At 45.9% G+C, this 16194-nt stretch overlaps 2 protein-coding genes across 2 annotated transcripts; both read right to left on the bottom strand.

Annotated features, from left to right (window-relative positions):
- Nucleotides 1–3217: 3217 nt before the first annotated feature.
- On the bottom strand, nucleotides 3218–4165 carry LOC101630869 (taste receptor type 2 member 3-like). Its single transcript, XM_004677221.1, has one exon. It carries the CDS (start codon nucleotides 4163–4165, stop codon nucleotides 3218–3220), a length of 948 nt encoding a protein of 315 aa, XP_004677278.1.
- An 11053-nt stretch (nucleotides 4166–15218) lies between these two features.
- Nucleotides 15219–16139, bottom strand: LOC101630648 (taste receptor type 2 member 4-like). Its single transcript, XM_004677220.1, has one exon. The coding sequence runs from the start codon at nucleotides 16137–16139 to the stop codon at nucleotides 15219–15221; it is 921 nt and encodes a 306-aa protein (XP_004677277.1).
- Nucleotides 16140–16194: the final 55 nt, after the last annotated feature.

Genomic DNA, 16194 nt, shown 5'->3' with positions numbered 1-16194 from the left:
GGCGCTCTCCCCCGGGGCCAGGACAGCTGGAGGGAGGACACGGGGCAGGTCCGAGGCCTTCAAATCAAGCGGCAACGTTCCCGCCCGCCAGCGGTCTCCCCTATCCCAAGCAGATGCTGCTGTCTTCACAGCAACCCCAAACAAGGCAGGATTTCCACACTCACTCCTACTGCCCTTGCGCCAACAGCACCCACGGGAGCTAAGTCCAACTTCCCTGTCCCCTCTCACCTGTCGGTGCTGCAGCCATGTCTCCCACCAGTGTTCCAGCCAGGCCAACGGGACCCTCTCATCCCTAAGCACCTACTATGAATAACACCTAGATCCCTAGATCAAATAGATCAATTTAAAAACAAAGAAAGTCTTTCTCACTTAATTCCATCTTTCATGATGATTCCCTCACTAGTTACATATATAAACTCGAAACACAACTTGCTGTGATTTGATTTTGTTTGGGAAATAAGCATCAGCCATCAAGCTCGTTTCCTTTATGATCTAGGTGCATGCTGAAAGCCCATATGGCTGTTTCCTCTGGCCTCCTTTGTCTATGCTAGCAGGCGTGGAGCCGAGGTGCACATCCAGATACAGCCAGCACGTCCCAGGCGGGAATCCAGGCACAGCACACCAAGGCCCGTTGCCAAACACACACAGAACACACGGGGAGGGTGGGCAAGGTCGCAAGATTAGCAGGCACAGTGGGGGACACACCCACGAGGCCCGGGGACAGACCCCCGGAAGGCGAGCCTACAGGAAGCCCTGGGTCAGAGCCAGGGGCTCCCGGGGCCTTTTGCACAAACAAGTGGGCGCTGCCTGACACACGCCCAGAGGCGATAAACCAGCCACACAGAGTGAACAAGCAAAGCAGCGATGCAGGGGAAGACTCTGTTGCAACGTGGGTGTCTCCTTCATCACCTACAGTAGAGGCCACTGAATTAAATTACTATAAATGCCACCTCTGAGTAGAATAAATAATCTGGAGCAACATCTAAAACTCAATTTTCAGTCACGAACTGGTGGCTGAGGCATTCCCCCAGGGGATTCAGAAAACCAGGTCCTCTTCCAAATAGACAAGCCACCATCACCACCAAAGGGTCCCTCAGGACAGAAACACACCCTACCTGACGCCCGCCAGCCCAGCGCTCACAAATGGCAGCCCACAGATATGCTGGTCACACGAGCCCATATCTCCCTGAGATGCATCCAAATCGAGCATAAAGAGAGACAGAGAAGAAGATTCCACCTTCACTCAAGCTGGCCTTCCACGACCTGACCAGGAGTGGTAAGTTCGGTGACCTCACTGCACTTGATCTGACTCTGCTGGGTCAGCGCAGATTCAGGGATCACAGGAGGACGAGAAGGGAGGGATTCCTCTGAAGTCAAAGCAAAGGCACCAAGAAGTAAAAAAGCAACAAAACCAAAATCTAGTGATGTTATGCTAAACTGAACAACCGGAAAATCTCCACACCTAAACCAGGAGGCAGAATCAAAAATTCAAGGAAGGAATGGAAGTAGGACTCATAGCTAAGCGGAGAAGTTGTCAAAGTGACAGAAAGCAGGAACATGTGGTCAAGAGTGGGCGGCTGAACTAATGATCAGACTTCAGGGTTAGCAAAGCAGATGTCAATCAAGGCAGCATGGATTTCCATCAACTTCCCTGTGCTGAAAAGGACAGACTTTTACTAGCTACAGAAGCACTCACTTCAGAAGCCTTATAAGAATTTTAAATGAATTATTAAATCACTCTTTTAAGTTTCAACATGTAGATTTTCAAAAGACAATTTTAAGATAAGTCAGAACTAGGAATTTTCTAGCAGCTTCAAGAGGCAAGTATCCATTTGAGAGACCAAAAGATATTTTATATTTGTAATTTTAGAAGCGAATACATAAATAGAAGAACAACCTTGCAATTATTTTGGGATCCATAGGACCAAATGCCAAGAAATGTGTTGACCCTTCAAGCAATGGCAAACAGAGTCCCATTCCCAAGCTAACAACAATGGCAGCTACATTTATTTACTGCATGTGGGTCTCCAAGCTTTTACACGTGACCTCACTAATTCCTCCCAACAGCCTATCAAAATGCTACTACTGTTCCCATTTTACAAATGAAGAAAGTAAAACAGACAGGTTTAGAAACATCCCCAGGGCCACCCGCCTTTACTAGGGCCAGGGCGTGGGCCCAGGCTGTCTGGTTCAGGGGTCACACGCTTCGCCACAACTACCTACACCTGCGGGCGTGTTAATGCTAGGCACGCGGGTCAGGGGTCACATGCTCACAAGGCTGAGGCGCCACCGTGGTCTGAAGCAACAGTATTCTTGCTGATATGTCAGTGCTGTCCAGTGAAAGCAAACTGATATCTATGCAATTTCATCAAAATAAAATTGACTAAACCTATAAATCTGCTTACATTGTTTTCTTAAAGGTGTGGAATCTTAAAGCAGATATGTATCTTGGTTAATTTTAAATAAGAAACTGTTCACACACCAAAATAACAATAATAAGACAAGAAAACCAGAAGTTTTGCTCACTCTGAAAAATTAAAAATGACTACAAAGTTCACTGTAGCAGAATGATAAAAGAACGCAAGGCCAGCTGACGTGGGATGACTTTACTATCCACTTGCGCCGAACCTGGCTTCATACCCAAAGGGTCTTCATGCCATTCCATAGCTTTTGACAGTCATTAAGGGTTTGCTAGAAAATGCTATCCTGGGGGACTGCCGGTGCTGGACAACTTACCGCTAGTAAGACAGTAGCTTCAGCTATTGAGTGCTGTGAGGAATACACTGAGCTAAACAGCTGACGCATGTCACCTCAAAAATCTCTAATACACCTGAGATTCATGTCACCGTCACATTTCAGAGGCAATGAAAGTAATTCCCAAATGGCAAAAACCTTGGAAAAGGGAAAACAAGTGAATTCGAACCAAGTCTGTAGGACCACAATGCTTCTGTCCTCTCCCTCCAGCCTGCTATACTATTTTATTGACATCACTTTATCACTATCATATAGCATTTAAATTAAAGCGAATAACTAGCTCATTATAGTGAGCTGATGATAATGAAAATACCACTCCACAGTTATAGAATGGCCGTGTTCTGCCTGCCCTGACATTTCCCAGAGTCTGTTTGTCCCCTCTCGAGTCACCAGAGGCCGTGACGCTCCCTGGAGCAGGACAGGGCAGAGCAGCAGCACCTGTGGCCTCCTGGGCCTTCTGCCACTAGGGAGAAAAGGCCGCTTTGGTCCCACATCTCAGACGACAAGGCTCACAGGACCGCATCTCCGCAAACATCTGCTTCAGCTTGTTGTGTCCCCGAATGAGAATAAATGAGTGGCCAGTGGGATAGAACATTTTAATTAAAACTCCAGTCATCCTAATCATCTCAGTTCCTGGAAGGAAATGACTGGATGATATCAGTAAAAGGGCAAGGAAGTAAAGCAGAAAGAGGAGGAGGAAGGAGAGGATGGCTCTGATGGCCCTCTGGTGGGCCTCGGTGCTGGGGTCCCCGGCGCTGCCGCCATGCTGCCGCATCTCCCGCGTGTGCCTCCCCAGGGAGAGGAGGAGCACGAGGCAGGAGGTCAGAGACACGACGAGGGGAGGGACGTTCCACAGAATGCCGAGGCCGTGGACCAGTTCATATTCATGTTTCTTTCTGAAGTGCTCAGTCATATTCCTTGTGGCATCAATTCCAATCAAAACAGAACAGATCTTAAATTCATGGATCAGGGACATGGTGCTGGCGCACGACAGGAGCAGGGCTCCCAGCAGCATCCATGCGACCAACCTGGAGACTCTCCACTTGAGCCACAGGAATGTGGGGTGAGAGAAACTGGCGATTCTCAGGCAGTAGAGGGCATTGAGACAGGTGACAAGCCAAATGCTCAGGTCATTTGTGAAAGTCCAGATAATCTCAAGAAAATGCATTTCTACTCCCCTGTCACATACTTGAGAAGGAAACACCATTAAAACACCGTCAGCCAAGAGAGAAAACAGCAAAATAAGCCTGGAGAGAGCCAGAGTAGTGACGATGAAGTCAGACAAAGAGATCCTCCTGCTCTGGAGCCAGCTGCGGCCGTGGACACACACAATGAAGCTGTTCCCCAGCACCCCCAGAATGAACTGAGTGGTAGACAGAAGCAGGAACACACACTCCGGGAGGCCCGACATGTCCGCTCCCGCGGGCCTGACCTTCCTTCCTCCTGCTGATGCACAATCTCCTTGCGGTTTGAAATTTCTCTCAACCTGCTTATGGCTTCATGACACCTGTGACTTGTCTCTGCCCAAATGAGGTTGCTGTAGAGAGTGGCGTAGTGTACTCCCCCTGCTTCTTCCAGATGATTCTGTCCTCGTCACAGGTGACACGGATTGTCATGTTCCAAGTATGATGGAAACGCAGAAGCTCTTTGCTAAAATGCAAATAGAGTAGTGTCTGGTGTCACACAGAGAAGGAAGAGATGTGCTTGACAGAGAAGACGGAGCCCTGGGCTCGGTTTCAAAGGGGGCAGATAGAGTCCTGAGCCATCCAGAACAGAGTCATACGGAATCTCTTAAAGAGTGTGAAGTCTCAGTTCTCAGGAGGGAGGGCTCAGGCAGGCACACTAGACCAGAATTCCACCACGAGGCCCCACCAAAGTTACCCTGATAGGAGATTTAAGGGCATAAAGTAGCTCAATCATGGCCTTTGCTTCTGGGCTAGAACAAACAGTTGTACCACTAGCGGATCAGTTAGAGAGCTTTCACTTCTCTGGAAGTCATAGCATCAATAATCCCTAACTATTGTAATGTGTGAATGACAACAACATGAAGAAGAGAAACTACAGCATGTAAGCTATTCAAAATATGGATTTTTTTTCAGAGTGCAGGTCCATTGCACTGATAAGTTCATAATAGACTGACAGAATCACCCATGGATACCAAAGAAAGCTCCTGATCTAACACAGGGCTTACAAATTTACACCACGACCAACAACAATATTTACATATGAAGACATGTGTGTGAATATAAATACACATGGACTGTACATAGATAGACATGGACTTTAATATAGCTTTATTATATGTAAAACAGATCTCAAAGTATACATGAAACATACACTTCACAACCTAAATACATTTATAAATTCTATATATACTGGGAACACAAAGTTGTATTTTCCTATTCTGTATGTGTGATACTCCAATATTTTCTATCCCATCCCTAAAAGTTACATTTCCCAAAAGTTAATTCCAAAGGGAAGTTGTGTGTCGACATAAAAGCAGAAAACCAGTACAGTCCAAAGCAGATAAGAAGAACAAGCAATTGCAGAAAGGATGACGAAAGTCAGGCCAGCAAGGCAGGTATGTTTGAATAACTCTGTGATGGGCAGCCCGAACTCTGATCCCAGCACTTCTGAGAAAGTGGCAGGAAGCCACTGCCTCCTGGCCCCTCAGTTGCTACTAAACACATACTGGGATTGGAGGCAGGATTTCTACTCATCCAGATTACAGAGCGCTTTATGAGCCAGGCAGGGGCCAAACCCAGGATCACAGTGGCCAGCAACGCACAGCCCAGGGCACACATTCTGCTCGTCACTCAGCGAGACCCGCTGCCCGCAAACCCCAGCTGTGACTGTGAAGAGGCAGAAAAGGTCACACTCCTCCATTGGTACAAACCCCGGATGAGGTGTGGCCCAATGGAGGGAAGAGATCTATGGACGATTTCTGAGGGCAGACATGACCTCCAGACCCCAGGTAGAGGAACTTCAAATGGAGCAGGTCATTAACTGCCAGGTACCCAGAAGGCCTGGCGTGGACACACACAAAAAATTACAGGAAACAGAAGGATGGTTTCCTGACAGACCACTTTACTCCCGCTATTAAGAACAGCTAAGCAGGGGTCTCCCTGGTGGCGCAAGGGGTTAACTCTCAGCACTATGAAGCTCGCTGCAGTCATTGCAACACGAGTTCAATCCCTGACAGGGAGTGACCCACAGAGCGCAGCAGACCTCTCCTGTCTCCCCACTGCTCCCATCAGCAGTGTGTTTCAGTGGATCTGTTTGTTCTGCTCCCCACTCTGTCTCTGGTGAATCCTTTCACCCCACACCTCTGGCCTGTCACCCAGGTTTGTATGCATAAAGAAATAAATCTAAAAAAAAAGAAGAAGAAAGTCTATATAGGCAGTTGAGACACACTATGATTCACTCCTAAACAAGAGTGTCCGAAACACAAGTGTCTCTCTCTCCTGTGAGAACAGGAGGGGGCAACTGATGAAATTAGAATTGGAGTTTAGATAGTTTGTGTATCAATGCCAACACCTTAGTTTTGACAAATAGACTAGGTTCTGTGAGATGCTAGCAGCAGAAAAACAAAGAGGAATATGGAAATTCTCTGTACTGACCTTACAATTTGTGCGTTAAAAAAAAAAAGCAAAAAATGAAAACATTGCGCTTTTGAAAAGTATACAAAGCAGTTTGTACAAAAATCACATTTTTAGCAATTTGAGAACAGTGTGCCTCAGAGACTTAGGGGACTAAGATTTCTCCCCTGAACGTTGCAAGATCATGTGAAGAAAAGATGAAGGACGGAGACAGCAGAGAGGGCTGTCTGGACACAGCAATCCACAGCTCGTGACAGCTCCAGCCCCCACGGAACAAAACTCACAGCCAGAGCCCAGGCCGGGCTTAAGGGGAACCATGTCACTCACAGAAAGGCCACGTGCTTCCAAGCAAGACAGATCTGGGCTGGCTTCCCACTGTTACACCAGCAGCCGTGGCCAACCCAGCTGCTCAGGAGCGGTGTCTTCAGGCGAATCTAGTAACCCCTCTGAGCTTCAAGAACCTCTTTACAGACATTCCATGTGAACATTTGCCTGCCAGGCCTACTGTGATGATGAAGCGTACAGGTAGCCTGGTGCCCAGAAAACAGCATTCTCTAGTTACATCTTATTATTCTTTCCTTCTTGGTGACTGCTCACTTCAGTCTCCCCTTTCAATGAGGAAGGAGAGTGCCAGAAGTCAACTCTTATTCACAGCAGGAAAACTAAGATAAATTCATCTTAGAAAGGGGTCAGCTCTGCACAACTCCAGCACCCCTAGGAAGGAAGATTAAAGGTGGAAGAGAGGGCCCTCCCTGGTGGTGCAACAGTTTGAGTGCAGCACCATAGAAGTTTCCCAGAGCCACTCTAGCTTGAGTTCGATCCCCAGCCAGGGAGTTAACCCACATGGCGCAGCAGACCTCTCTTGACCCGCCCGCTGCTCCCCTCAGCAGTGTACTTCATCAGTTCTGCTCCCCACTCTGTCTCTAGTGAATCCTCTCACAACCCCTGCACCTCTGGCCTGTACCCCAGTTCTGTATGCACAAATAAATAAATAATAAATAAAGGTGAAAGAGAGATTACCCCAAAGCTATAAAAACACAGAGCAGTCAAAGAAAATGAGGGATGGTGAGAATTAGAGACAAATTTTCTGAGTAATACCAATGTATTTCATTATTCTCTGAGATATCTGGATTCAGATCATGATAGTCATTTCCTAGCTATAAATACTGCAAAACTGAGACAAATGCATTTTCCTGTATTTAAAACAGGTCAGAAATGTTATGAATCAACTCAATACAGCATGGTCTCAAATAACACCATTCTGTCCAACAATGTTTCCTTATAACCTTGATGAGATAAAGGAGATATTAGATGACTTTGAAAGACAACAGCTCTTTCAGTTTCATCTGGTAACAAGAGCCCCACGGCTCTTGGCTCAGAGGTGCAGCTGGTGCACCTGGCACTGCCCACCCTACCCCTGGCACGAGCTGGGCTTGATGCCGACGCCAGCACAGGGCTGGGTTTTGATACTTCAATGGGAGTGGGTTTTACAACCTTAGTGGTTCTGAAAATGCACCATCAGGATTGGGCTCACACCAGTGCCACCAAACTTTGGAAACAGACCCTCCCTGGTGGCACAGAGGATTAAAGTGCAGCACTGCAAGTAGCCACAGTCCCTTACGTGCTGAGTTGGATCCCCGGACGTGACCCACATGGCGCGGCAGACCTCTCCTGTCTCCCACTGCTTCCCTCAGCAGTGTTCTTCACCAATCTGCCTATTCTGTTCTGTTCTCGTCTCTGGTGAAGCTTCTCACCGCCCCTGCACTTGTACCCCAGTTCTGTATACACAAATAAATCTTTTTTCTTTTTAACAATTTTTTGGAAACAGTTTGAAACCAGGGCACCCTGAACGGGGTATGAGCCTGGGCACTCAGCTCTCCAGCCTCACTGAGACACCTTTCCTGGGAAGTCCTCGCTGCAGATCCTCAAGACATGCAGGTGCTGTCTTCGGTTCTCCAGCTCTTGGCTTGAGCTGTCACTGTCGCCGCCTGATCTCCACACCGCAGCCTGGCAGCTCTCCTGCCTCCAGCTCAGGCTCCACATTAACTGCTGACGTGCCGGTGGCTTGTGCCCAGCCCTCTGAAAGGGCTGTACACTGGGGCCCGATCAGCTGGCACCCCCCGTGCTGCATGCCAGTGTCCGAGCCTCCGGCACCAGCTCTGAGAACTGCCCAGCTCTCCTGATCCTCCGGCACCACTGCCTGCCCACTGCCCCTCCTCCAGCACGTCTGGCGCCACTTCCTGATGCTGTCACCTCTGACACTGTCCTGTCCAGCCTTCAGATCATTACTGCTGGCTATGGTGGTGTCACCTCAGCAGTGCCACCTGGGGCTACTTCCAGCTGCCACCATCAACAGGGTGCTGACCCACCACTCACTGGTGTGCCGCCAGCTCCAGGCTCTCACCCAAGGGACCGCACCATCTTGCACAAGCTGCTCTTAGTCTGGGCCACTGGACACTGCAGCCATCCTGTAGGACTGGACGGACACGGTGTGGGAGAGGACAGGCAGCCATTTGTGACTTTTTATTTTCCATATTTTTGTACATCTTTCTTCATGTTGTACATTTTTTCATCTCGGTTGTAATCCCCATGGACTTCCCACCACCACTTCAGCCGTGTGCCATCCCCACAGTCCCGTGCGCTCTTCCTGCCCCAGTTTTGTGACTGTAGAAAGCCTTTTTCCTTCTCTCGCCCAGTTTCCCCCTGCATTTGAACACACTGTTGGCCTCTCAGCCGGGGTCATGTCTTGAGACTGGAAGTGCACAGGTGAGAAACCATGAACTGTGACGTCTCCACCCAGGTCTTCATGGGGTCGGTCTGATGCCATATGAGTCAAGGTGCCACGTTTCAGGTAGTATACAAACATGAAGTGAGGACCCACTGGAGCACCTGAGCTGCAACATTTGCTTGCCAGACAGGTAGAGCAGCCCTGAGTCATCCCCCCACGGCTCCCTCCTACTGAGTCACACTGTTGCCCAGCCAAGTCAGAGCGCAATGCACTGCTCTGCTGTGATATTTCCACGTGTCCCCACTGACTGACCTCACAGCTACTCCCCCAGCATGGGGTGGCATGCCAACTGTGCTGCCTCGTGGTAGTCCTTCCCCACCATCCTGCCCACCCCTGACACAAGCTATGCAACCTCTGTTGACAGACACGGAATGGATGGAGGGGAAATGCCCTGAAAAATCAGAATTTCCATGCTAACTTATGTTGTCACCTCCCTTTTTTGTATAATCGGAATATCAAAATATGCTGAGCAACCTTCAGTTTACAACTGGATTCCTTAGCCTCCTAAGGTGCTGCCTGGCCTAGACAAACAACCACTGCACCAAGGTGATAAATTCCTCTTGAAGTCAAAAGTGATTGACAACTGGCCGATTAATAAAAGCAATTGGCTGTTATTGTAAAGTCAATATTGAGACAATACTGGAACATATTCTTTTACTGCCCGGATGCAACAGAACCCAAATCTCGTCACTCTACTATCTCACAAAGTCTTCTATTCAGTTTCTAAAATACTACTTAAACTTTCTACTATCTAGCCTTTAGAAATGGAAATTCACCCATGTCTCCTATTCAGAGCTAATTAAGTTTTCTACCCGGGAGACTTCAAAAAAAGTCACTTAAACTTTCTAACAAGTTTTCAAAGAACTTTACCGTAATTTGATTTACAAGAAATTTCCTCTTCCTGCCCTCACTCTACTTTACCCCCAGAACGTCTCAATGAGAATAAAAGCCATTAAGTAGTAGATAAAGTTTAAGGGACTTTATTTTGGTTACTCTTCACTGTGGCAAATATAGTAATATTAGTCTTAAACTTTGTGAATCTATGTACCTGATTTAATCTTGATAGATTGATTTTTTAAATGTTATAATCTCAACTAAAGGTCAAAACGACCCCAGACTATTCTTTAAAAAAAAGGTGATTGTGATCTCAGCCTAATTCATATGCTAATGTCATCCCACTGCTCACTTGAAATGTATAAAATAAACCTCTGCTAAAGGCAGCACAGGAAGACTTGCACCCAACTCTGATTCCCACGTCTTCCTAGTGTCCCTCCCCTTTTCTAGGAATTTCCACTTGCCACCGCTCCCACCTTGAGACCCTGCCTGTTCTGCCCCCCAGTAATCCGTGATCGGGGACAAAGAGTCTCAGACACTCCACCACCTCCACCAACTCATTTCTTTCCTTGTTGGAAATTTCCATGCCAGGCAAATCCTCACATATATGTGGAGTCTGCTTTCACCTTGTTTTTCTCAGGAAATAATACTAGACAGGGGCTTATTATCCAAATTGCTGGGGAGTGTTGTCAAACCATCACTTCCTCTTATACTCTCCCCCTCAGGAACAATGGGAGGCAGGACATACAAATATCGAAAAAAGCGCCTTACAAATGTTCATGCTTCTCCCACATTCAGCCCTTTGAGAACCGGCCTGCAAGGCTGGAAGGTCCATCTCCAGCTTGGACTTGTCCAAAAGAACACTTGGGAAGTGATTTGAAATGTCGTCACTAAGGAGCATCACATTCACCTGAATGCTTTGGCGTTTGAGGCTGCTGAAAAGTTACACGAGATGCATGCTTTAAAACACGACTGTCTAGAACAAAGCAAAAATCAAAATTTCCAGGCAACCTTAATCCGGAGATGTTGTTCGGGTTGGGGGGGAGAAAGTGGTTTAAGACAGATGGGAAGAGCGCAAGGGACTACGTGATGGTGCACGGGTGAACTGGGGGTGGGTGGTGGGAACTCCTTGGGGGCCATGCATGAGTGGGTAAAGAACACGATGTATGAATGATGTAAAAATAGGTATAATTCTTAAAAATTAAATAACACCAATGTCTCCTTCCTCTTTCTCCTTTGTTTAATGAAACACTGAACAGAGTGCTGGGAACAATGATCAGGAAGGTCAAAAGCCACACCGGCTTTAGTGAAATTTAAGCACTATAAAGGAATTTAGAAGCTGTGAAATAGTGAACATTTCATTTAGTTGTACATGAGCTATATCTGCTTTTTCGTCATCGTTCTACCGGCTTGTTCCTTCCTAAGTAGCAGAGATCAAAAGAAATTTTAAAACGGTTTCTCCTTAAGTTGTACTACCTACTGGCTTAAAAACATATCACCCAGACGTCTCAAGACGTCAAAGTCCAATGTCTACAAGACACGCAATATTTTCACCTAATGAAACAAAGTACCAACCGATTTTCACACACACACACACACACACACACGCACACCCGCCACACCGAGAGAGACAGACAGATAGTGGGTAAGTATTTTTCAGGCCAGACAAATCCTGATTCAGATATCCTCTTGGATATTTTCTCTCTGTCTTAGGAAATAATGCTTCATGCTGGGCAAGATCCTACTTGCTCCTATGCCTCTCCACCTACCTTGTGGGATAATGGAAAAAGGACAGATTTTACAAACAGAAGATGAATGAAGATGAGACTCTTACCCACCCTCCCTTCCTTAACATGAGCTGTGAGTTATATAAGCTGACTGTGCACCAGTCTTCTCATCTGTACAATGGGTGATATTACCAAGTCTACCAAAGAAGGGGTCAGTGTGAGGCACCGATTAAATAATGCAATGCTGAGCTGATAGCGGTTGTTATGTTAACAACCTGTTGGTGGCCCCCAAGTTACGTTAACAAAGTGGATGTTTGATGATGGCTACAGACACTGCCTGACATCCACCTGTCATTTCAGAATGTGGTCATCCCTAAAATCTCTCTTTTTCTGAATGTCAGGGAAGGGAGATGCAAGATAAGCATATTTATAGAAGGCCTATACTTTATCATAATTTAAAGAGATAAGCTCTAAAAGCTTTATTGAAAATGACTGCTTTGTAAGTTCTCAGTAACAGAACATATTGGAAACAGCAAAATTCCAAACACACAGCATTATTCAAACTCTCCCCAAGGGTAAATTTGGGCAAATGCCTAAAAAGTCTCAAGGTATTCTTAAAATAACAAAAACAGTCCTGCAAAAGTCCTATTAAAAACAGACCCTCCAAGGGCCCTCACTGCTGGCACAAGGGGTTTTAACACAGCACTATGAACCTATCCACAGCCACTGCAGCACGAGTTTGATCCCCGGCCAGAGAGCTGACCCACATGGCGCAACAGACCTCTCCTGTCTCCCCGCTGCTCCCCTCAGCAGTGTGTTTCAGTCAGTCTGCCTGTTCTGCTCCCCACTCTGTCTCTGATGAATCCTTTCAACACCCTGCACCACTGGCCTGTACCCTAGTTCTTGTATGCATATATAAATAAATCATTTCAAAAAAATCAGACCTCCACTCTAGAGAAGGAGAATAAAACAATATAGGAAAATCAAGAAATGAATCAGTAGACTTTGACAATACAAGGAAAAGAACTCAGATAATCCAGCAGAAAGACTAATTATTTCTAGTCTTTCTTAGTGAATAGAAAATGGGTGTTGAAATCAGAACATCCTATATTTATCCTCTGGATGGATGGGTGGATGTCTACATATTGCAAATAATTAAAAGTATGTCTATTTCTGATAACAAAGGAAATATATGCTAATTTTAGAAAACCTGAGGAAAAAATTTTAAAGCTCTAAAAATAATTATTTGCAATTTTCTATTATGTAGATATTGCTTTTTTTTTAAGATTTATTTATTAATGCTCACAGAACTGGGGTGCAGGCCAGTGGTGTGGTGGATGAGATAAGTCACCAGTGACAGTGAGGAGCAGAACAGACAGATTGACAAAGTACACTGCTGAGGGGAGCAGTGAACGGGTGCGTCAGGAGAGGCCTGCTGCACCATGTGGGTCAGCTCCCTGGCCGGGGATCAAACTCATGCTGCAGTGGATTCGGAGAGCTTCATAATGTGATGCTTTAACCCGCTGGGCCATCAGGGAGGGTCCATATTGCTTTTTACAAAAATTGGTATCAAACTGGGTAGGAAAAAAACTGATATTAGGAAACCATACATACATTTTTATTTTCATTTCATTTAGCAGTATATTAACAGTATTTTCCATGCAATGAAAAAAAAATGATCTTTAACTATTAAGACATTCACTAACTGCATACTATTTCTTTATAAGCATATACATTATCATATATATTTATGGTAAAACTTAAGTTATTGAAGTGGCAATAGTGACCCAAAACTGGAATGTCTGAAACAATACAGAGACTGCTCTCTCGTGAACAGTCCTGGGGGTAAGGTGAAGATGCTCCAGGAGCTAGAGCGCCCTCCAGGATGGAGAATTTTCCCACCACCCCAGGCAGACACCTCAGCTGTGTGGTCATTTCGTGGGCATTCCAGTTCAGAGGAAGAAGAAAAAGGGGAGGGGAAGAGAGGGCACAGCCATTGTAGGGGCGCCATCTAGAAATTACACATCAATTTTAAAGCTCTAAAAATAATTGCAATTTTCTATTATGTAGATATTGCTCTTTTTTTTAAGATTTATTTATTAATGCTCACAGAACTGGGGTGCAGGCCGGCAATACCTATGGGTGAGCGGAAGCTGTAAATTATAAGTAGCTCCCCAACTTCTAGTTTAACTAAATTTTTATTACTATGGAGAAGCAGGGTAGGAAAAAAACTGATACTAGGGAACCATGAGGGTTTCTGTGACTGATTTATTAGAGTCCATAGGTCATGCTGTGGATTTAATTCCTCAGGGTAATACTTTTATAGCACCTAAGAGCTAAGATTCAAATATAGTATGATGAATATCCACAGGTTTCTCAGTATAAAACACTAGTATAGATCATTCTTACTGAATATTACAGTCAAGAATCATGCAGGTAGATGAGGAAAATCAGGTAGATGAGGAAAATTGTAAATTGGGGGTTTCTGAGATTTTTAATACAGAATAGCATGTTAATAAGGTTACTTAGTTTAACATATATGACTATTACTTAGATATTTCATAGACACCAAAAAGCAACAGAACTAAAAATTACTGCTCCCCAATTTCCTTTGCAACTTCTAACTATTCCATGTTCAGATTTTGTTTCTCTGTCACCACAGCCCATAGCGAAAACACCCCACTGCCATCCCCCTGCCCAAAACATGCTCCAAGGAAACTGTTCAGTTACCATATATTCAGTGCACTAATTCACGAACAGACGGCACAGATTCACTAACAGCCAGGCACTCCGCGACCAGTCCAGTGATTCCCTAGGCTCTCCGGTGGATTCCATTCATCGGTACAGCTCTGGTCAATGTGTGCTCAGATTGTGTCCATTTCACCAGCTGACACATCCTTTTCACCTTAGGCTACATCACTGGGTCTTAACATCCTAGAAAGCAGCCTGGTGTGGGATTCATTAACACGGATCACTTCATTCTCCTTAACAGCTATAGCCTTTAGCCTCTTGACAGAATAATCCTACAAACTCATTCCTACCCTTTCTTGCTAGTAACAGCTTGGTCGCATCAAGCAACTCCAGGGCCTGCTTTCTGTGCATCTGCCAAATGCTCACTTTTGTCCCTCCACCATTCTCTTTCCCCTTTTCTCACTGAAACTTTCCCTCTTCTGTTCCTCTCACTAGACTAGTGTCTCTCAGACACCTTGTAGGAGTGCAAAAATTTAACTAGGGATACAAACTATAATGGTTGGGTTAGTTGAGGAAACATCCCATTATACTTCAATCGTCAATGGAAATAAGTGGTGAATTCCATTTCCCAGAAATGCAATCCCACGCAGAATACATGAGAAATAATATTTCTGAAATTCCATAGAGAGAGTACCTGAATTTAAATATCAGAAAAAGTAATGTAAATTGCACTGAATTCATGCACTCGCATGAATAAACTCCTCAAATCTCAGAACTCAGACAACAGAGAAAATCCTGCTCCCAAATTATGAGGTGGCTCCGGCACTAGCGAACGTTCGAATTCCACTGTTTGTTGAAACAAAGACACTTCTTGGCTTTAGTTTTCAGTTTAGGATGTGTGAGAATAATGAGCACAGAATGTCCCGGGTGGTAAAGGGTGGAGAGAATCATACAAACAGATCTGGCCTCCAGGCCGATGCCTAGAGAAGGCAGGTAAAGGAACAGGGTAGCCATGGAATAGGGAATATACAGGACCAGGAAGAAGATCATCAGCTTCATAGCGCCCACATGAGCTTCAATCTGGGGATTCCAAAGAGTAGTAGTGCTTCTCTGCAGCGTCTGCACATGTCTCCTCAAGGAGCTGATTAACAGGGACGCAGACGTCACGTTGATGAGGAACTGCAGACATGAACTCAACACCAAAGAGGTCACCAAAAACAAGAGGTCCGCATGAATGTGAAACTCGGTGCCATTCCTCCCAACCACAAACATAGGAAGGGGTGATGTCTGTAGGAGCACAAGATACAGGAGAGTGGAGAAGGCAGAAAGCAGCACACAGACCAGCAGCAGCCGGGGGGCCTTGGCAGGGAGGTTGCGCTTCAGCAGCAGAAACGCTGAGTGCTGGTAGTTAGTAATCTTCACACAGTACAAGGCGTTGAGCAAGGTTACAGACCACAGGCTGTTAGAGTCCAAGAAGAGCCAGCACAACAGGGTAAAAGTGGCGACAGGCACCGGCCTTACAACATTTGGGAAAATGAAAAAGCAAATAACATTCAGAAGAAACAATCCCAGCAACAGGAAGCGGTTGATGCCCAGGCTAACCAGGAGCCTGTCGAAACTGGAGAGTCTATGGTTTTGCATCCCAGTCTTGTAACTGACCACTGCAATAAACAGGCTGGCAAAGAGTCCGACAGAATTAACACTTGTGGAGACGATAACAGCCGAGAAAAACACTGAGTGGCGCATCTTGACTCGCTGAGGATTCTGCGGCGCTGCTGCCGATGCCGGGGCAGGAGGGAGC

The sequence above is a fragment of the Condylura cristata genome, unplaced genomic scaffold (assembly GCF_000260355.1).
Source record: "Condylura cristata isolate star-nosed mole 26May11 unplaced genomic scaffold, ConCri1.0 scaffold00005, whole genome shotgun sequence".
NCBI lineage: Eukaryota > Metazoa > Chordata > Mammalia > Eulipotyphla > Talpidae > Condylura > Condylura cristata.
The sequence above is the reverse complement of the archived record's forward strand: the minus strand, read 5'-3'. Positions and strand labels throughout refer to the sequence as shown.